This window comes from Oncorhynchus kisutch, linkage group LG14 (genome assembly GCF_002021735.2).
Source record: "Oncorhynchus kisutch isolate 150728-3 linkage group LG14, Okis_V2, whole genome shotgun sequence".
Lineage (NCBI taxonomy): Eukaryota > Metazoa > Chordata > Actinopteri > Salmoniformes > Salmonidae > Oncorhynchus > Oncorhynchus kisutch.
The window spans coordinates 11,923,641-11,946,682 of NC_034187.2; the positions used below are offsets into that span (position 1 = coordinate 11,923,641).

Sequence of the window (23,042 nt, forward strand, 5' to 3'; positions counted from 1 at the left end):
TGGAACTCGTTCGTGAGTGTTGCAACCGAGGCCAGATGATTTTTACGCGCTATGTGCTTCAGCACTCGGCGGTCCCGTTCTGTGAGCTTGTGTGGCCTACCACTTCGCGGCTGAGCCGTTGTGGCTCCTAGACGTTTCCACTTCACAATAACAGCACTTACAATTGACCGGGGCAGCTCTAGCTGGGGAGAAATTTGACAAACTGACTTGTTGGAAAGGTGGCATCCTATGATACCACGTTGAAAGTCACTAAGCTCTTCAGTAAGGACATTCTACTGCCAATGTTTGTCTATGGAGATTGCATGGCGTTGTGCTCGATTTTATACACTTGTCATTGTTGAAATAACCGAATGCAGGGCTGTCCACATACTTTTGTATATATAGTGTGTGTCAGTGTGTTTTGCTTACAATGTAACAGCAATGATTTGCTAATACATGTAGCTATAGCTAAGCATTTTACTATTACTGAATGGCCAATACAGTGACCAGGTAGCTAAAACACCGTTATAAATTGTTTATAAACACTACTGATGTACTAACGTTAGCTAGCTAGCTATGGTTAAGTTACTAGCTAGCCAACTACTGTAGCTTAGCAATGCTGGCTACCATGCTAGCTGTCTTTCATCGGTCATTATTCAACATTAGAGCTTGTGTCCACCAACATAGGGCGATTAGAGCTAAACTGGAGCTCTAACTTGGACACTTGACAACGGGCATGTTTCAATATATTTTATTAATTCTGAACAAGCTGTCAAATTGAATTTCAGAGCTAACATAGCTTGCTAACTGGCTAGCTCTACGCTAGCGCAACACTTTGGTGTTTACTTTACAGCGCAAGACAGACGTTATTTTCTCAATAATACGTAGGTATGCGGTCGAAACAAGAATTATGTCTCTTCGCAATTTCCTATCTACAATTGTAAGCTACATGGACACATTGATATAGCTATTTGCTGTAAATGAAGCCACAAGACTATCAAGCAAATATTGATGGACTTCCAGTGCTTATCTAGCCGACAAGAAGGCCTTGCATTGCATAAGCAACATTTCGTATGCACCAATGGGTCATGAACTCATAAACACAGTTGTACTAGTGGGAGCGAAGGGAAAACAAGCACAACAAACGTTGAATAGAACGAGAGTAAATACCGTTTTAGCAGCTTCTGCCCATGTCCTCCCCTTCTTTTTCTTCTGTCTCTCCCTCATCGCTGCGGTCTTGTACTGATTAGTGTTGAATTTGACAGTGTGCTCCTGTGTTATGTTGCTTTAGTTACCGCGCAAGACCCACCGATTCTGCCATATTGGTATTTTACTGTAAGGAGAGTGTCATGTGACCCCGAGAGAGATGTCATCTTACTGTACAAATGGAGCTGTCACTAAACACTGGAGTTTTGATAGAATACACATTTGTTTTACATCTTAAAGATGATCTTTGTTATATAAAAAAAAAAATACCGTTATTTTCTCACAATAATTAATAGTGTAATCACTGTGAGAAAATTAGAACATTTTGGGGAGATTGGGTGCTCAGACTAAAATATAATATAATAAAATAGAATATTACCGAGTAAATCCTCAACAAAAGAAAAACGTTAAGGCAGGTGTTTTTCCTTTTCTCCCTATTTGTTGTGGCCAATGGCAGTTCATTCAATTTGAAAGACAGGTATTTTCTCTATTCCCTAAACAATGTAGGCTCATACAAGTTATGTTATGTAACAGTTTGTACCATTTATTCTGATGTTTCTGTACATCAAAAGCTAAACATTACTTTAGTCATATACTTTAGTCAAAGTTCAGCGGTGCAATATTTTCCACAAATGCAAATTACTTTTGGTTACAGACCAATTGTGTTTGGTGAAATAATACACTATGAAATTGTTGATAATGCAGACAGGTCAGATATACAGGTTAGAACAAGAGGATTCTAAAATCCCATGAATGTCTCTATAAATGCAAAAGGATTATAAACAATGGGACTAGCAATCTATTGTACCTCATTGCTAGCAATGCGAGTGAAAATGACTGGAAGTGAATGTTAGCAGTACAGAAAGTTTGTCATCAAACTTGGAAAATAACCACAATCGTAGTACATTTCAGCTAACTACTCATCAAACACATAGCATAACTGTTTTACTGTCATTCTATTAATTCAAACGTTTAAATTATCTACGTTTGAAATTATCTACAGTCACTTCACTACTTGATTTCCTGGCCACTGGTCACATTTTTTTAATGCTAATCATGTAGGCGCTGGTCCAATGAAATTGTTTATTTTCTAACACTGCTGCATGGAATTATTACATTGTCCTAACCTGTATATTTTCGACCTAGCAAATAAGCATATATGATATACATTGGAATGTTGGAATGTTCTAGAATCTGGACTCAGGGACCCCCTGGAATGGAACCTTCCAATGGAGTGTATATGGCTGAGGAGGGTCTCTGAGGGTGAGGAGAGCACTGGGTCTGGGGCCCTGATGTTATAGAGCTGGATGATGAAGAGGATGAGACGCATGAAGAGGATGAGCGTGGTGCCTGGTACCTGGGAATAAAGAAGAGGGAATACATGTTACGTATTCAGCTGGCAACTTGAGTGTCTTATATGGATCCTTTCATATGGAATTGTTTTAGCTGCAACAAAGATTGTCACAAAAATGCTGTCCCAAGAGTAGGCCTAACATAGCAAATATAGTTGTACATCTATTCTGTTTTGTTGAAACGTGTCAGAAATCAAATGACAATATGCATGGTTCTAAACACTGCCAATTATTAGTAAAGTAGGTAAGACAAATCACCTAACAGTTAATCAGCAAATACTAAAGGAACTCTGAGTGTCCACCTCTACAGTTTTAAATCATCAGGTTACGACAGGTAACTCACCTGGTTATTATAGGTACTGTAACTCACCAGGTTACTACAGGTAACTCACCAGGTTACTACAGGTACTGTAACTCACCAGGTTACTACAGGTACTGTAACTCACCAGGTTATTACAGGTACTGTAACTCACCAGGTTATTACAGGTACTGTAACTCACCAGGTTACTACAGGTACTGTAACTCACCAGGTTATTACAGGTACTGTAACTCACCAGGTTATTACAGGTACTGTAACTCACCAGGTTACTACAGGTACTGTAACTCACCAGGTTATTACAGGTACTGTAACTCACCAGGTTACTATAGATACTGTAACTCATCAGGTTATTACAGGTACTGTAACTCACCTGGTTATTACAGGTACTGTAACTCACCAGGTTATTACAGGCACTGTAACTCAACAGGTTACTACAGCTACTGTAACTCACCAGGTTACTACAGGTACTGTAACTCACCAGGTTACTACAGGTACTGTAACTCACCAGCTTACTACAGGTACTGTAACTCACCAGGTTATTACAGGTACTGTAACTCACCAGGTTACTACAGGTACTGTAACTCACCAGGTTACTACAGGTACTGTAACTCACCAGGTTACTACAGGTACTGTAACTCACCAGGTTATTACAGGTACTGTAACTCACCAGGTTATTACAGGTACTGTAACTCACCAGGTTACTACAGGTACTGTAACTCACCAGGTTATTATAGGTACTGTAACTCACCAGGTTATTACAGGTAACTCACCAGGTTACTATAGATACTGTAACTCACCAGGTTACTACAGGTACTGTAACTCACCAGGTTATTACAGGCACTGTAACTCACCAGGTTACTATAGATACTGTAACTCACCAGGTTACTACAGGTACTGTAACTCACCAGGTTACTACAGGTACTGTAACTCACCAGGTTACTACAGGTAACTCACCAGGTTACTATAGATACTGTAACTCACCAGGTTATTACAGGTACTGTAACTCACCAGGTTATTACAGGTACTGTAACTCACCAGGTTACTACAGGTACTGTAACTCACCAGGTTACTACAGGTACTGTAACTCACCAGGTTATTACAGGTACTGTAACTCACCAGGTTACTACAGGTAACTCACCTGGTTATTATAGGTACTGTAACTCACCAGGTTACTACAGGTAACTCACCAGGTTACTACAGGTACTGTAACTCACCAGGTTACTACAGGTACTGTAACTCACCAGGTTACTACAGGTACTGTAACTCACCAGGTTATTACAGGTACTGTAACTCACCAGGTTATTACAGGTACTGTAACTCACCAGGTTATTACAGGTAACTCACCAGGTTACTATAGGTACTGTAACTCACCAGGTTATTACAGGTACTGTAACTCACCAGGTTATTACAGGTACTGTAACTCACCAGGTTACTACAGGTACTGTAACTCACCAGGTTATTACAGGTACTGTAACTCACCAGGTTACTACAGGTACTGTAACTCACCAGGTTACTACAGGTAACTCACCAGGTTACTATAGATACTGTAACTCACCAGGTTACTACAGGTACTGTAACTCACCAGGTTATTACAGGTACTGTAACTCACCAGGTTACTACAGGTAACTCACCAGGTTACTATAGATACTGTAACTCACCAGGTTACTACAGGTACTGTAACTCACCAGGTTATTACAGGTACTGTAACTCACCAGGTTACTATAGATACTGTAACTCACCAGGTTACTACAGGTACTGTAACTCACCAGGTTACTACAGGTACTGTAACTCACCAGGTTACTACAGGTAACTCACCAGGTTACTATAGATACTGTAACTCACCAGGTTATTACAGGTACTGTAACTCACCAGGTTATTACAGGTACTGTAACTCACCAGGTTACTATAGATACTGTAACTCACCAGGTTACTACAGGTACTGTAACTCACCAGGTTACTACAGGTACTGTAACTCACCAGGTTATTACAGGTACTGTAACTCACCAGGTTACTACAGGTACTGTAACTCACCAGGTTACTACAGATACTGTAACTCACCAGGTTACTACAGGTAACTCACCAGGTTATTACAGGTACTGTAACTCACCAGGTTACTACAGGTAACTCACCAGGTTACTATAGATACTGTAACTCACCAGGTTATTACAGGTACTGTAACTCACCAGGTTACTACAGGTACTGTAACTCACCAGGTTACTACAGGTACTGTAACTCACCAGGTTACTACAGGTACTGTAACTCACCTGGTTATTACAGGTACTGTAACTCACCAGGTTACTACAGGTACTGTAACTCACCAGGTTACTATAGATACTGTAACTCACCAGGTTACCATAGATACTGTAACTCACCAGGTTATTACAGGTACTGTAACTCACCAGGTTATTACAGGTAGTGTAACTCACCAGGTTACTACAGGTACTGTAACTCACCAGGTTACTACAGGTAGTGTAACTCAACAGGTTATTACAGGTAGTGTAACTCAACAGGTTACTATAGATACTGTAACTCACCAGGTTACTACAGGTAACTCACCAGGTTACTATAGATACTGTAACTCACCAGGTTACTACAGATAACTCACCAGGTTACTATAGATACTGTAACTCACCAGGTTACTACAGGTACTGTAACTCACCAGGTTATTACAGGTAGTGTAACTCAACAGGTTACTATAGATACTGTAACTCACCAGGTTACTACAGGTAACTCACCAGGTTACTATAGATACTGTAACTCACCAGGTTACTACAGGTAACTCACCAGGTTACTATAGATACTGTAACTCACCAGGTTATTACAGGTACTGTAACTCACCAGGTTACCATAGATACTGTAACTCACCAGGTTATTACAGGTACTGTAACTCACCAGGTTACTACAGGTACTGTAACTCACCAGGTTACTACAGGTACTGTAACTCACCAGGTTACTACAGGTACTGTAACTCACCAGGTTACTACAGGTACTGTAACTCACCAGGTTACTACAGGTACTGTAACTCACCAGGTTACTACAGGTACTGTAACTCACCAGGTTACTACAGGTACTGTAACTCACCAGGTTACTACAGGTAACTCACCAGGTTACTACAGGTAACTCACCAGGTTACTACAGGTACTGTAACTCACCAGGTTACTACAGGTACTGTAACTCACCAGGTTACTACAGGTACTGTAACTCACCAGGTTATTACAGGTACTGTAACTCACCAGGTTACTACAGGTACTGTAACTCACCAGGTTACTACAGGTAACTCACCAGGTTACTACAGGTACTGTAACTCACCAGGTTACTACAGGTACTGTAACTCACCAGGTTACTACAGGTACTGTAACTCACCAGGTTACTACAGGTACTGTAACTCACCAGGATCGTGACTTCCGGACCCTTCCTGATGCAGTGGTCCTGTCCCTGAATGGGACGTTGGCTAGCAGGTCTCTCCTGGGACTACGGTGACCTCCAAAGTTCTGTTCCAGGTGTGCTCCGTTAAGGTTGAGGTTGTACATGCTGGGTGGGCTCATATCTAGCTCCAGGAGCATCACATTCTCAGCCTACAGAAATAATGAATGAGCGCGAAAGAGAGAGGGAGTTTAATATAATGAACAATGACGATTGAAACCATCTGCAATTGATGATAAATAAATGTGTGGAAATTGATTTCTTAACACTAATCAGTTCAGTATGTCAATGGCCCTCAATTAGTTTGGAATGACACAATGTCATACGTACCACATCTAAACCTGCATCACTATACTGAGAGCTTTACCTTTTCTAAAAAAAAATACATATTTGTGTGTTTTTGGAGTCTGTTCATGTTTTTTTAGGGCCCTCATACTCCACAACGAGGATGAGGAAGTGATTTGCCGTTTGGGGTAAGATTATCAAAAACAAGTGAAATCAAAAAAAGGTGTCTGGACCCTTCTATAACATCCCATTTACATAAGACATTTAGATTTGGTTGTAAAAAAAGACACATTTTCCTTTATGTTCAATCTCAGATATGAAAAATGTACCACGGATAAAAAAAACAAGCATCAACCCACCCGGTATCGACATGGAGCTCCTGCTGTGACAGCCATCTGTGCATATTGGCTGATTGGTCTCTTGTATCCCACCACAGACGTGGGCCTTCGCTTCACCTGATGAGCCGATTTACTGCAATAAGATGTGCAAGGGAGGAAAATCTAGTTTAGGAGTTAGTTAAGGAGTGCAAAGAAAATAATAGACAGTATCTTAACGTGACAAAGTAACTTCGATTTCATAAACATGTGAAACAAGGAAATAATTGACCCGGTACCATTGATTCTGTACCAATACCCCTTATATATAGCCTCGCTATTGTTATTTTACTGCTACAGTTTAATTATTTGTTACTTAAATTTTTTATTTAACACTTTTTTTGTCTTAACTTCTTAAAGCATTGTTGGTTAAGGGCTTGTAAGTAAGCATTTCACTGTAAAGGGCTACACCTGTCGTATTCGGTGCATGTGACAAATACAAATTTGATTTGGATTTGAATCAAATTGTGACCCTCATCAGTGACATTATTGTAACTGGCTTTGCAGAGCTGTCCTTCCAGCACCACAATGTTTGCCCTGACCACCTATACCTTTATGCAGTGGCTGGCCGATTAGCAGGGCTGTCCTTCCAGCATCAGTCAATAATATATTTGCTACCATTGCAATACTTAATACTTAATGAATATTAAGCTCATAAGACTAGTATAGAATAGCATAGACTAGCGTAGACTATGTGAACTCACTGACCTTTCGGAAGGAACGAAGGGCCTAAACCTCCACTGGTCCTCGTCACTGTCAAAGTGAAGCCGGTTCATAATTTTGTTCTTATCTTTGGGAGGGATGAAATTCTCAATTAAGAGATACCTGCAGGTAACACATAAAACAACATTATGAAAAGTGAACCGATTGGGGTAGTGTGTCTGTGTGTGTCTGTGTGATTATACATTATTAAAACTTACTTGAACTTGAGTTCTCTGGTGAGTTCATTCTGTGTCTGCTCAAGCTCCTGTCTAGTAACTACATGCTCATCAATGACATCCCCAATCTCTGCCTTCACCAACTGCAGCTTGGCATACAACTGGATCAACAAGTTAGGAAACACAATAGGAGAGCACAACCATTGAATGTTAATATCCTAATCAAAATAACCAGAAATGAGGGAATAGGGTTTTGTATCAGAACACTGTCTAAAATCCCTTTATATTAAACATAAGGTCATGATAATGATCCCTGATGGGCTTTAGGGATATGGAAGGTTGGAGTCAATTCCATTTCAATTCCAGTCAATTCAGATTTACACTGAAATGTAAATTCTCTTCAATGCTTTTCAATTAGGAAAATTTGGAATTGGAGTTTGGTTTACTTTCTGGATTGACTGGAATTGAAATGGAATAGACCCCAACCCTGCTGGTTAGTAATCCATCTTACCCTCTTTAGCTTCTTGGTCTTGAGATCCACCTCCTGCTGCAGGGAGGAGAAGGTCTCTCTCAGCTCTCCCGTCTCCTCATCCTGAGCCATCACCTGTTGCTGGATCTCTCTCTCCCGTCTTATCTAAATACAAATAAAAATGACTTTTATTTTCCAGTGTGGGAACTTCCTTTGTGTAGTCGTGTTTCACAATAAAGTGAGGCCTAGCCTGCACGTAAACAATACAACATTTTGTTTTTCATATCATAGCCGCACTCCAAGGTGCTGACCAAAATCTAAGATACGTAAACAGAGATACTAAACAATTAATAAACCTGCATGTTCAGTACCAGTCAAAAGTTTGGACACACCTACTCATTCAAGGGTTTTTCTTAATTTTTTACTATTTTCTACATAGAATAAGACATCAAAACTATGAAATAACACGGATAGAATCATGTAGTAACCAAAAAAGTGTTAAACAAATCTAAATATATTTTATATTCTTCAAAGTAGCCATGCTTTGCTTTTGATGTCTTTCTACAATGTAGAAAATAGTAAAAAATAAAGAAAAACCCTTGAATGAGTAGGTGTGTCCAAACATTTGACTGGTACTGTACATTGAGAAACATTAAATAATATTAAATTACCACTTTCATTAGGGTCATCAGACACAGCACTATTTGTGTTATAGTAGAGTGATAGCCTAGTTGTTTTTTGCCTTCTCCATGTATCCCTCAATCTATCAAATGAACATACCCTATTGGTTTGTAGACGATCTCTCACCTGTTCTGCAATCTCTTGCCTCTTCAATTCCAGCATCTTCTGTTGCTCATTAGTGTGGTCAATAATGTTCTTTCCCCCAGCCAATATTTTGCTCTCCATTGCCTGGAGAGAAAGACACATGGCCATATGGATGGCTGATTATTGGAAGGACGGACGCTCTGTATCACCAATAAATAATGTATCATATTAAACATATCAAAATGCACATTATTGTCTCATACAGAAACAGAGAAAATAATGTATTGTCACCTTATATTTCTCAATAATCTTTTCCATAGCTTCCTGTTCCTTCTGCATGTCGTCCATCATCCTTTCCTTTTCCATCTGTTCTTTTTCACCAAATGGCTTCCATTTCTCTCTGGCCCCTGGGCTGCTATGGGTGCTGGTGGGAAAAGCCTTTTTGGGGCTATCATCCACAGAGCTAAATCTATGTATCGGTATTCTGGAGGTTACAGTTTTTTGGGGACTGGCCTCTACAGAGTTATCCATGGAGTTGAATCTCTCTACCCCCTTTTCATCCTCTTCTATCATCTTGCTTTCTTCTTCCTCCTTTATATAGTATTCCTCATTCCGCTTCCATTCTGCTTCCAGTGCCTTCCACAGCTCTGCATCCCTTTCTCTGTGGGCTACATCCTCCACAATCATACTTTTAGTCAGTCTTCTGCTAGTCCTCCTCCTCCTCCTCTCCTTCGCCAGCGTCCCTCGCTCCTCCAGCTGGGCCTTCAGGCGGGCAATCTCCTCCTGGAATTCTCTCAGCAGAGTATCCTTTGGATCCTCATTGATTTTGGGTTTGTTCTTTATATTTTTGGCTCGGTTTGCGTACCGTAGGGTGGTCAGGGATTCTTCATAGTGCTTGGACGCTGGTCCCAGAGTGGCTACCATGACTGTCTTAGCATTGCCACCCAGTGAATCCTGGAGTAGACGGGTCAGTTTAGAGTCCCTGTAAGGGATGTGGGTGCTCTTCCCATCCACCAGAGCTGAGATGACATTACCCAGTGCTGAGAGGGACAGGTTGATTTTAGTGGCCTCTTTCAGGCGCTCCCCTTTAGCACCCGTCTTGCTCTGGCGTTCGCTGCCAGCCAGGTCAACCATGTTCAGCTTCCCAACCCGTATGTGGTCCTCTCCATCTGCACCTTTCTCACTGCACTCCACCGTGATCATGAAGATGGCATGGGACCGCGAGCTGCGTTCGTTCATATTGGTGAACCCCACAGACCTGGACTCATCTCCTATGTTCATGACATGTTCAAGCTCCATCACATTCTTGGTGACAACCGAAGACAGATCTTTGACATAAACCCCTGAATCTGGGTTCTCTTTGAGATCTAGTTTCTTGTTGTCTTTACATAACAGATCCCTGACCTCCTCCCGATAGATCTCTAGATAGGATGCCCTCACTAAATATTGCTGATTCTGAGACCTGGAGATCTGAGTAAAAATGTGGTTAAATGAATTTGGGATGATCCCTCTTTCATTGTCTGTGGGCATACCTAGCATCGTGTATGTTTTACCTGTCCCAGTCTGTCCATATGCGAATATTGTACCATTGAATCCTTGTAACACGGAATCTACAAGAGGTCTGACGGTATCGTCATAAATATCGCTCTGTTTCGACTCAAAGTCGTAGACCGCATCAAAGGTGAATGATTTCATGACTTCTTCAGGTGACGCCCTCGGGTTCCTCAATGTGATCTGGCCCAGTTTTGAATTCACATCCAATATGTTATCGTTGTCCATAGTCTCCTCTCTCCTGTTAAAAGGGCGGCATCGCACCACCACCTTTACCGCCTCGCACGGTTTCGGTCTCGACATATTTATTCCTTTGATCCTTGACCATAAAAATGGATTTCTCCGCAACACAATTAAAAGCCACTGTATCTGTCGTTAATCGCGCATCATGACTCATGTTGCCCCTCTTTCTCGAAGCATCTACCGCCGAGCGGTACCCAGGTAAGCCAATTCATAGCTTTCGCAGAAAATGGTAACATTCTGTACTTGGGCACACCTAATCACACGGACATAGCCTATACCACGTAGACTACATGTACTTCCTCCGACTGATGAATAGCCTTGATCCTGGCAACGATAACCGTCTCCACCCTTAATCCGCACGCACCGCACCAAGGCTACATGATACAAAGGATGCTGCGCCACCACTGCTAGAAAACACTGCCGTCAACCAGCCAGCCCACATCCCCAGTACACACCCTTCTCTCTGCTGCAGACAATAGGAACAAGGCATGTGACCAACAAAACGAATTGGATTAAAGCGAAACCTTGTAAACAGGTGTAGCCTAATGCAATTATTTAATACATGTGATTTAATAGGCATAACAAATTAACCGATTAGCACAAAATGTTCATTCATTGAAAACAAAGAATATACATAAGGCATGTGAATGTACTTCAATATCATTATTTATTAATTTACTGGCTCTAAATATTAAATACATCACTGCCCAAACCATGGCATAAAGACCAAAAAAAAAATCATAAATGTAAAAAAAGAGAAAAAAATAAACATTCACCTCAGATGAATAAACATGACTGAACAGCCCAAGACTGGTCACTTATGAAAGCTGAAATGGCACCCTATGTAGTGATCCTGGTCAAAAGGAGTCCACTTTTGAGATGAAGACATGAGATTTAAATTTACATTGAGAAGACTAGGATTGCCAGTTGGGTCTACACCTGCCTCAGATGGATATTACAGCAGAATATTATCAAAAAAGGGAACTTTCAAATCATGTTAAAACATAAAAATAAACACCCCCCAAAAAAGAACTGTTAGTTATGAACTTGAAACATTCTGTGATTTGTAAAAACAGGCCCCTCATGATTTCTCTTCTGCAAACTTTAAAGAAATAAGCACTGAGCTTAAGTTAACAGATGAATACACAGCCTAGGCACATTCTAATGGCAGCCTGCTATTAGATGGTATCAGTAGATGATGAGTCACTTGTGGAATCGCTTGTTGGAGTCCTTGGCGTGATCCAGCAGTAGCTGACAGGGGGTGAAGTGGTTGCCGTAAACCTCCTCATACCTCCTCATCTTCGCTACTAGCTTATCGGCACCGAAGGTATCCACAAACCGGAAAGGACCTGAACAGAGAAGGTTAAAACAACATTTGTAGGATTCAATCTTTCAAAAGGACAAATAATGATAGCACGATATCGGATAGCTGCCTAAAATACCAAAACTCAATAAATCAAATTTAGTCAAGTCCGGTTCCACAAACTAGAATGGACTAAACAGGGAAGTTGAAAGAAAAGTCCTAATTGTAGCACAACAAAAAGGCTGTGCCTGCTGTTAAACCTGAAAAGAGTTCAGCAACGCATGCAATGTCATCAGAGCCGTTTATGCTCATGTCATCATCCTGTATGTGTGGCTGGCTCAGCTGGTAAAAGGTCATGGGTTCAATTTCCACAGGGATTAGATACATAGCAAAAATGGATGCAGTCACTGCAATGTAAGTGGCATATAGTATAAGACCAGTGGAGGCTGCTGAAGGGAGGACAGCTCATAATAAATGGCCAGAATGGAGTAAATGGTTTTCATGTTTGAGGCCATTCCATTCACTCCATTCTAACCATTATTTTGAGCCGTCTAGAGAAGGAACATTTAAGCTCCACTGCTGATTTTCATTCTTGTCCTTTAGTCAGGGACCAACTTAGACCTGGAACACTGGTTGGTGCAATTCATCATCAGAATTAATTATAGAACAGCAACCCAGCAGTAATCCGTCCGGACCTCCAGACTCATTTGAATACCCTTGCTATAGAGTTAATCCCTACCTCCAAGGCAGGGGGGGAATCCCAGTCCGAACACAGCGCCTATATCTCCCTCTACGGGGCCGTTCAGGATCCCCTCCTGCAGACACATCACTGCCTCGTTCACAAACCGCGAGACCAGACGGTACTGGACATCAGAGTCTGAAGACCTGAAGAAAAAAGACCCAGACGGTTAAGTGGTGGTGTGGAGAGTAGATGATCCTGTGTGGCTCAGTTTGTAAGAGGGTTGAGCTAGCAAATGCCATTCCCACTGGGATCACACACAAAACATGTATGCAGTCACTGTACAGCAAGTCACTGTACAGCAAGTCACTGTACAGCAAGTCACTGTACAGCAAGTCACTGTACAGCAAGTCACTGTACAGCAAGTCACTGTAGAGGAGACATTTCCGCAGTGGTTGCGACTTACACTGAAGGGTTTGGCGTCAATTTGAATTTTTCCAGGAGGTCGTCAATATCGGGGTTGACATCTTTGCTTTTTAGTCCTGGCGTATACACGTAGCAGCCCTTTCCTGATTTGCGGCCTGTTGATAGAAAATACATCTAATTGGGTATCAGATAAAACCAATGAGGATCATGCGCTTCCCATTACATCATTTTTCTCCCAAAATTTCCTTGATTCTTCACATACTCTCCTTCTCAAACCTCATTGGTGGAGAAGTTCCAAAGTTCCGCCCCTCTTACCTTCTCCTCCAATGTATTAAGAAAGCAAGATGAAGGGATGCAAGAAATCGAGGGAAGTTTAAAACATTTTGAAAGATCCTTTGTCTAAAAGTCCTAGAAACAAGAATTTACCCTTGAATCCTCTCTCCACCATGGTCTTCAGCACGTCAACGTTTCCACCGCCGAACCTGGAGCCGAATGCTTTGCCGAGGTCCTCAGCCACATGGGCAGCCACGTCAATGCCCACCTCATCAGCCAGTGTAGCTGCACCCACTGGGAACCCAAAACCTGTGGTCAGGGCATCCAGCTTCTTGGGGTTAACACCCTCCTGAGAACACACAGCACAGAAATACAGGTACATTTTTTTTTGTTTTTTTTTGGAGACAATACCCACACCATTCCAACATTGTAGATGAAGAGACAGTGCATGTGACAACACTAACCTGTAGTACTCGCACTGCCTCAGCTAACATAGGAGCCAGACACCTGGTGGTGTAGAACCCAGGTCCATCCTGCAAACAAGCACACAAGTTATTATAGGCCCATGAAAAGCACTACAGTATAAACTATCAAATTCATGTATTAGTGTAGTTATGTTTATCAACAAGCTAAGGGAGAACATGGGAAAGTGGGCAATGAGCAGAATCGCACTCACTCCGACAACGATGATGACTTTCCCCTGCTTCAGGCCTACAGCAACAGCAGAGGCAGTGGTGTCTTTAGAGGTCTTATCGGTCGTGATGATCTCCAAAAGCTGCATCTTGTCCACTGGAGAGAAGTAGTGCATACCAATAACCTACAGGAATAGAAAACACAACTCTATTTATTGCAATGGCTCCAGTTATACAGGCAAAACTACTCGGTGGCCTTGTGGTTAGTGTCCGCCCAGAGATTGGGGGACAGGGGGACCTGCCTTCTCTCTGCTTGGCACTCCGTATTAAAGGGATTTTGGCAATGAGGCACTTCATCTACTGCCCCAGAGTCAGATTAACTATTGGATAAATGTTTGTCTCGGGGTGTCCAGTACGAAGGAAGTTAGAAGAAGTTTCGCGAGCCAATGCTAACTAGCATTAGCACAATGGCAAAGTCTACAGATATCTGCTAGCAGATACCATAGACTTCCAGTCATTATGCTAACCCTAGTTAGCAATTGCGCTAGCTAGCAACTTTCTTCAAACTGCCCGCATAGACATAAAAATGGTATCTACAAGTTCACCCAACTCTGACAAAATCCCAAAGTATCCCTTTAAGGAGGTGATTGGGGCTAAGGCCCTGAAACAGACTAGCATCCTGTCCAGGAGGTGTACTTGTACATCAAGCTGCCTCACGTGACAAACAGGAGATTGGCTGCTGCCTTTATGGGATGTTTTGGCTTAGACAAGGCTTACTTATACAGAGACAATAACCAGCCCAAAGCACACAAAACATGTAGCCTGAGAGGTTATTGTGGACAAAGGGATTCTAGTGAGTGGTTTGAATCTGGCTTGAAGGAGCATTAAGGCCTTTTTTTAACAGGAATGTTAATCCCATTGAACTCTTACTAAACCTACCTTTTCTGGCCTCATGCTAGCAGCAGCAATATCTTTGATGGGGAGAGCAGACGTGTTGGTGGCAAATATACAGTGAGGTGGAATCACCTGTAATCAGAAAAAAAATAATTTAGAACAATGTTTTCCAATAAGAAACGCTTATTTTAGTTTTGTATTAGAAAAAGCTTTCTGTGGTGTGCCCTAATTTTTTAATTCTGCACTACTTACAGCTTCCACCTCCTTGATGACTCGGTGTTTGATGTTGATGTCCTCAAACACAGCTTCGATGACCATGTCCGCCTTCTCAAAACCACTGTAGTCCAACTGGCCAGTTAAACTGGACAGTGTGGAATCCCTCTCAAATGACGTGATGGCCTTCTTTTTGATTTTGTCATTGAGGCTGGTGATGAAAGTGAGGGCAGGTTTAATCTCTGTACTAGCTACCCAATCAACATTTATGTTAAGTCTGTCGAGAGAGATTAGGGCAGGTTCGACAATATTTCGTTTCTTCTTTCTCAACAACTCCAGCTATGCTTTAAGGGTCAGATCCCCAGACACAGATTAAGCCTAGTCCTGGACTAAAATGCAATCTCTTAATCTGTAGGAAACCGTTCCTAGGAGTTTAACCCCCAATATGCCAGACAGCCAGGAGATTGTGTAGCTGAAATAGTCAATAGCTAATTAGTGGTGCGCTATTAGTCTTTCTGTATAGACCGACAGCAACTTCTGGTGCTTCATTATATATTCTGATTGACTGGCTTGTTCTTGTTTCAGGAAACTAAATAATACATTAATCAGATAATATATCTGGTCATTACAACAAATCAAAGACTTCTGACCAAATACATAGTTACTGCACCTTGCCTTTGTAGGGCAGTAATGCGCTCTGGTAAACCCACCCTTTGTAGACCTGCTGCTGACCCCTGCTCAACCCTTCCACGGTGGTGTCCTTCAGGACAGTGTGGATGCCCTTGTCCACAGTCACCTGGGCAATGCCTGCACCCATCAGACCTGCCCCCAAGATAGCCAGGTTCCTGGTGGATACAGAATGAAGAAACAGGCTGTTACAATAGAATGGAATTATTGTCCAGCAAGGATTCCCACCCCCCCAAATAATTGTTTGTACCATATCTCCAGTTACAAGGTTAATGTCATGACCTCTCTAATAATGAAAATCAGCATAAGTGGTTTGATCTTCAAGAAACTCTGAATCATCTGACCAGTATTACAATATTTGTAATAAGGTTTGCATTTTTCACTGATTGAAACATGAACATAGCTATTTAACTGGTTTTGGGTCAAAGGTCATCACTTACTTGACCGGTCTCTCAGGGACTCCAAAGCGGTTCTTCTTGCATGCCACTTGGCCATGGTAAAGTCCAATCAGGGCATTTGATTCAGAAGTCATTGCCAGTTTGCCAAAGTTCTGTAAAGAATGAATAAGAAAGATAAAACACTGACTGAAAGAAACCATATTCCATACAAAATCATTACATTTCCTGATAAGCATACGATTCAGAAATCTATTTAACTCAATGTATATTCTCTGACCTGTGCTTCTGCCAAATAGCCAGAATCCGGGCCCTGTTCCAAGCCAGCCTTCACACTCTGAGGGCAAGAGAGAAACAAATAGAAGTCTTTTTCAATAGAACCATGAGAGAGAAGTTTCATCTGGAGCTCTGTGTCCATTTTTTGCAAAATTGCTGCCAATTCATATACTTCACTCACTAAAAATCATCATTAAATGGATAAGTAGATATGTCAAAGTCCTACCTCAATGATTTTCAAGGGGGCAGGATACAGTCCCTTGCTCATCTTCATGACTTTGCCATTAACATTTTTGTAGATCTGTTGCCGCACAAACGCAATGCCCATTACGTAGTCTTGGACTTCTGCAGAGGAAGGAGAGAAAAACAAAAAAGGTTGTGCGCATGCATAAAAACAAGGACTGAAAGTGTGATGTAACATATGGTAAAAGGTTGAAAAACAACAAACATGAGAAGCTTACAATTCAAAACCTGCCTTCATATTATATATATATATATATATATATATATATATATATAGTATTGGCCTCTAATACACAAATACTTACTCTGCATCATGCCTTTCTTCTTGGTGAGCAAGATCTTCTTGTGGACAATTCCTCTGGCACACTGTATGGCAACCTCCTCCAGGTACTCAATGGTCCTCTCCTCTGGACTCTTCAATCCAGGTCCTGGAATATGAAAGAGGGGGCTCAATAAGCAGCAGTTAAGACACCTTCACTGACCGTATCTAACCTGGAAACTATTTCCAGCTATTGTAATCTCAGAACATTCTATGAATACTAGTATGCTCTTATCAGTAACTTTTATTGATTATAATATTGATTGCATTAGTGCAGTGGTTACTATACCTAGTGGGTCCACTAGCTGATGGACCAGACCCATCTTCTTGGCTTTGTCTGCCTTGATGTTTCTTCCTGTCAGCATCATGTCAAAGGCACCAGGAATACCGACCTGAAGACAACATATTTTACACTACTAAGACAGCATTTCATTTATTTATTTTTAACTGCTGACAACAAAATCAAGGAAATTAAACACTACTACTACAACAGGCAAAGAGTGCTGCAAATCAGATCAATGTATTAAAGAATGGTGGTGTTGGGGTTATGGTATAGGCAGGCATAAGCTACGGACAACGAACACAATTGTATTTTAACGATGGCAATTTGAATGTACAGAGATACCGTGACGAGATCCTGAGGCCCAATTGTTGTGCCATTCATATGCCAACTTCACCTCATGTTTCAGCATGATAATGCACAGCCCCATGCTGCAAAGATGGTTTACTGTGCTGTTCGGGTAGGGTTTCTGAACACATAAAGTATTTTCCCAGATACTGACCATCTTAGGGAGTCTCTGTGTTCCTCCAGCTCCAGGTAGAAGACCAAGCATCACCTCAGGGGTTCCCAGCACTGTCTTCTTACTCTTAGTAGCAACTCTGTACTGGCAGGCGATGGCAAACTAAAGACACAACACATTGAAACATAACATTAAGAAAATCAATAACTTTGAAAGAAAGGAAGTCAAATGTCTTGTTGCCAGAGATTATTTTGTCTAGTATTACTCAGTATCGTAACAAATTACAAGGTAAAATTGTGGGACTTGCTTTAGCTCTTTAAAAGTATTTTTTTGTGGTAGTGGATTAAGTGTTCTGATTATAGATTTAAAAAGCAGACTAAGATGCCATACATTGTAGGGAAAGTGGTCAACATTTTAACACAAAATGTGAAGGGATATTTTGGCAATGAAGCCCTTTATCTACTTACCCAGAGTTAGATGAACTCGTGGATACCTTGTGTGCAGTTTGAAGGAAATTGATTGCTAGATGTTACCATAGACATCAGGTCATTGTGCTAATGCTAGTTAGCATTGGCTCACGAAACTACCTCCAACTTCCTTCATACAGGATTCAGAGACATAACAATGGTATCCACAAGTTGATCTGACTCCGGGGAAATAAAGGGCTTCATTGCCTAATTCCTGAAGTATGGCTTTAAAAAAAAGTAGCCCTTTAAAAGGTTAGATTAAAATGTAGTTGATGCAGTTACTAAAACTGCTGTATCTTTTGATCGGTAGAATATATTTCTGTTCCGATTTAAGATTTGAATAGCAGAGAAGTAGACCAAGATTTGTCTACGTTGTTGGGAAAGTGGTCAGAAGCCGAAGTCACAATAGGCCTTTTCACACTGCTTTGTCCTTAGCCCCAGGCTGTCCTTAGCCCCAGGCTGTCCTTAGCCCCAGGCTGTCCTTAGCCCCAGGCTGTCCTTAGCCCCAGGCTGTCCTTAGCCCCAGGCTGTCCTTAGCCCCAGGCTGTCCTTAGCCCCAGGCTGTCCTTAGCCCCAGGCTGTCCTTAGCCCCAGGCTGTGTTATGAATCCTTGGCAATTTGCTGAGGCAATATTACAGCAACATTTTTAAATTACATTTCTAACGGAGTAGCATGCCAAATAAAAAGTCTATAGTATGACAAAGATTTAAACTGGGACGTTTGCTGTTGCAAGTCACTTAGAATAGCATTTTTTCAATAATGATGATTTTATGTATTAGTGTAAAGGAAGTCACTTTGTTCACCTCTAAGCCGCCTCCTAAGCAGGAGCCGTTGATGGCGGCAACAATGGGCTTGGGCGATTTCTCAATCCTCTCAAACATCTTCTGTCCCTCCTGAGATAGCTTTGTGACCTCCTCCGAGGTGTTACAGGCCTGGATCATGCTGCAAAAGAGAGGACAGACAGTAGTGGGGGGGGGGGGGGGGGGGGGGGGGGGAATCATGAGAATCATGTAAACATGAACTAGGTTCTACTTTCTAATCTGAGTAAAGCATTTTAATTACACAGCATGTAAGCCAAGGTGGCACCAAATATTAACATTTATATCATATAATGTGAAAGGTGTGACTGACTTGATGTCAGCTCCTGCAATGAAGCAGCCAGGCTTGGAGGAGATGAGGACAGCACTCTGGACTGCATCGTTGGCCAAGACCTCATTAAATACTTCTATAATCTCATTCTGCATCCGGACCGACAGAGTGTTGACCTGCAAAAACATCGATAGACATACAATACTGGGGCCTCCTGAGTGGTGCAGCGGTCTAACACGGAACCTAAACTGGCTGCGCGTGCGCCACCTAACACGAAACGCAGGTTAAAATACCAAAACAAACTCTGAACCAACGACAATTTGTGGACAGGTCAAAAAACATTAAACATATATGGCAATTTAGCTAGGTGGCTTGCTGTTGCTAGCTAATTTGTCCAGGGATATAAACATTGAGTTGTTATTTTACCTGAAATGCACAAGGTCTTCTACTTCGACAATTAATCCACACATAAAACGGCCAACCAAATCGTTTCTAGTCATCTCTCCTCCTTCCAGGCTTTTTCATCTTTGAACTTATATGGTGATTGGCATCTACACTTTTACCACGACAGTCCGGCAAAACATTTCATCTTTCAATCCCCCACGTGGGTATAACCAATGAGGAAATGGCACGTGGGTACATGCTACTATAAACCAATGAGGAGATATGAGAGGCAGGACTTTCAGCGCGATCTGCGTCAGAAATAGAAAGGAGCTCTATTTTAGCCCTTGGCATCGCAGACGACCGTTGGCGTGCAAGAGTAGTGGGGGTGCAATAATTGAAAAAAATGGATTTCTTAATGCATTTTGCGTTGCACGCGAAGAGTCCGGTTTGGTCAGCATGTAAGGGGCTGCATTGCAATGCTTGAGGGGTCACTACAGACCCCGGTTCAATCCCATAGGGCAGTTTAAAAAAGGATTTATAAATACATTTGATTGGTACTGTACATGGAAAATGTATTTTTAAATATATTACCTTAGAATTTGGGTCATTCATCCGAATGACCGCCACATCCTCTTTCACTTCATAGTTGACATGGGTTCGGGCTAAGAAGAAAGAGAGATCAAATCAACTCCATACTTCTATTTTATAATCAAGTTATTATCGCAAGTAGTCGTTCAACTTACCTGACATGGCAAGGGCAACTGAAAAGGTACGGCATGAGATACCTAAAAACACAAAATAAGAAGAGGGTTAACGTTAACTAAATTCAATACATTAGCTACTGATAAGGAGCTAGCTAGCAAAAACTAGCTAAGGTTGAGGGGGTGTGTCTCTGTAGGGAGTGAAATATTTAGGCCACGCTTTATTTATTCTAGGCCTGGGTCTGCAACAGATAACTCATGACAAGTGTTGATGACGAGCCGTGTTGATGACGAGCCGTGGGGAGGGGGGGAGGGTTGTCTGACCTCAAAGACAGACACTGAACTTTCACCTAGATTCCCGGTCTACACAGCAAATTAGACAATGACAACTGGAAGCATATCATGTAAAGTGTAGATTTATCAAGAAAACAATTAAATTGAATGGAAAGTTTGATTTTAACGATGCGTGAGTGTTCATATCTAGCCATCTAGACTAAAGTTAAATAAGTTAGTTAACTTAATTCATGTGACGTAGCTAGTTTGCTCACTCGGTGAAAGTTCACTCCCATCGGTTAACTGCTAACTATCTAGCCATCTTAATCTTTGTTAATGAATTACAAATAGGGAGCTAAAGCCATATGTGTGTACCAGTAAAGTTGCGTTGCTAAATTAGTTAGTAAGCTGTGTTAGCTAGCTACCGGTAGACTTCTGACAGCTAAGTTAACGTTTGCTAGCCAAGTTAGCTGCACCATTAGCACTAGGTAGCATCTCAGACAGTAGAAAGGCGCCGGTTTACAAAATGTGGCTGAATAACATTTGACTTTGGCATCAATTGCACACACTTCAACAAAATTTTACCTGAGAGGACATATCTTCTTGCTGTAATTCTGGACAGCGCACCCAGGGCTCGAACACCAGCCATTTTAGGAGGTCAAGAACACCGAAACAACCTGACTGCTGACAACCAATGATTTATAGATACACTAGATGACTGAATAAGGGGCGCAGGGGGGGGGGGGGGGGGGAAATCAATAGCGAGAAATAAATATTTATAGCGTGTTTCTATACGCAGTAACAACGTTTATGGGGAAAATGTATGGCGTTTTTTTTAGATAGTCTTCATCAGATAACATCACTTTTTGTGAATTTTGAAGAATTTATGTAATGAGGAAAAACATGAAGCACATAAATGCTTCCTAATTAATAATGTCATGTTAAATGGCTTCTATTATCTCATAAAACGAAACGTATAAAACCTCCTAAACCTCTGTTAACCTCAGACCTTATTTTCGGCGTTTATTCCAAAACCATATCCATTCCCCATATTTTTTTTAATAGGGACGATGAACGAACCGGAGCTAATTTATTTCCGGTTTTTTTGAACTACAAACTGTCGAGCTCTTATGATCAGTGCATAAGCCAATCATTTATAAATACACTAGATGACAAATAGGGGGCACTGTGTTGAAGCCACCGCGCCTTTGTCTTGGCACTCCCTCACCATTGAAAATCATATTTTGGAAGCTATAGAAATGCATTTATTAATGTCTACATTAATTTTTCAACAAGTATACTATTAAAGACACCTTAATGCATACTTTTAAATTATATTATATGAGATAAACATACAGATAAAACATGAAATAATATACAAAAACATTTGCCTTGTTCACATTGGCAGTTTGAAGTGACTCATATCCAATTTTTTGGCATATCCGATTTGTATCTGTTATTTTTCTGGAAGTCTAAACAGCATAAAGCCACAATGAATCGGATATCTCAAGCCACATTTCAAACCACCTTACAAATCGTATCCCTGGCCATGCGACTTGTGTCTGAATGGTCAAATCTGCCCTCAAGTGTTTTTTGGACTGTTATTTGGCATATATTGTTGCTTACTAGCTACTCTGTTGACAGTTTGACAAGAACATGAAGTGGTAGCTAAGTAGCTTGTTAATTGTTTACAAACAAATTAATAAATGTGCTAGAAAGCTAAATAGCTACCTACTGTAGCTAGTTGAATGCTGTGGCTAGCCTAAAATGACTTGTTTTGAAAGTTGGATCATCTTATCCTTTGAGGCTTTAAATGTATTCTTACACTACGATTTTGAACATTCACAGCAACTGGGAAATGACCATGGTATGCATTGTTGTCATATAGCTGCTACATAACTCCTTAGTGATGGAAAGTACAAGCACAACAACTATGCCGACCACCACTGCGCACACACCTGTTGTTACTATGACAATTAGCATAGCCATTTCAACAAATGACTGCTGTCTGAACACACACAAATCTGATTTGGTCAATTTTACCTTGCTGTTTGGACAGTCAGTATTTCCCCCCCCAAAAAATGTAAAGCAAAACTGATTTGAGCCTTACATAGCAATACATAGTATCAGCAATCAAGGGTTAAAATGTACATCATTGGACAAAAATAAAGTCTGCTGAGGCCCTAGCAGACAGGCGAGACGTA

General features: G+C 41.3%; 3 protein-coding genes across 5 annotated transcripts in view; all 3 read right to left on the minus strand.

The window, feature by feature from the left end:
* The window catches only part of LOC109904600 (putative Polycomb group protein ASXL2), a 27,773-nt gene extending 26,526 nt beyond the window's left edge, over positions 1–1,247 (minus strand). For all 3 annotated transcript variants that reach the window (XM_031787851.1, XM_031787853.1, XM_031787850.1), the window contains exon 1: positions 1,150–1,247. In XM_031787851.1, the coding sequence (XP_031643711.1) occupies positions 1,150–1,206 (57 nt within the window). In that variant the 5' untranslated portion in view covers positions 1,207–1,247. The remainder of the gene's footprint in view (positions 1–1,149) is intronic.
* Positions 1,145–11,321, minus strand: LOC109904290 (kinesin-like protein KIF3B). The gene is made up of 8 exons (XM_020501538.2): positions 9,342–11,321; positions 9,093–9,194; positions 8,328–8,450; positions 7,859–7,977; positions 7,647–7,763; positions 6,924–7,035; positions 6,247–6,431; positions 1,145–2,542 (listed from the first exon to the last, which is right to left on the minus strand). The coding sequence occupies exons 1-8, from the start codon at positions 10,902–10,904 to the stop codon at positions 2,386–2,388; spliced, it is 2,478 nt and encodes an 825-aa protein (XP_020357127.1). The 5' UTR covers positions 10,905–11,321; the 3' UTR covers positions 1,145–2,385.
* Positions 11,322–11,492: 171 nt separating this feature from the next.
* Positions 11,493–21,699, minus strand: LOC109904291 (trifunctional enzyme subunit alpha, mitochondrial-like). The gene is made up of 20 exons (XM_020501539.2): positions 21,424–21,699; positions 20,608–20,649; positions 20,456–20,526; positions 19,523–19,656; positions 19,195–19,333; positions 17,967–18,086; positions 17,474–17,576; positions 17,171–17,293; positions 16,849–16,967; positions 16,627–16,683; positions 16,392–16,501; positions 15,975–16,109; positions 15,304–15,475; positions 15,097–15,183; positions 14,202–14,342; positions 13,990–14,058; positions 13,679–13,874; positions 13,293–13,407; positions 12,887–13,032; positions 11,493–12,193 (listed from the first exon to the last, which is right to left on the minus strand). The coding sequence occupies exons 1-20, from the start codon at positions 21,485–21,487 to the stop codon at positions 12,048–12,050; spliced, it is 2,289 nt and encodes a 762-aa protein (XP_020357128.2). The 5' UTR covers positions 21,488–21,699; the 3' UTR covers positions 11,493–12,047.
* Positions 21,700–23,042: the final 1,343 nt, after the last annotated feature.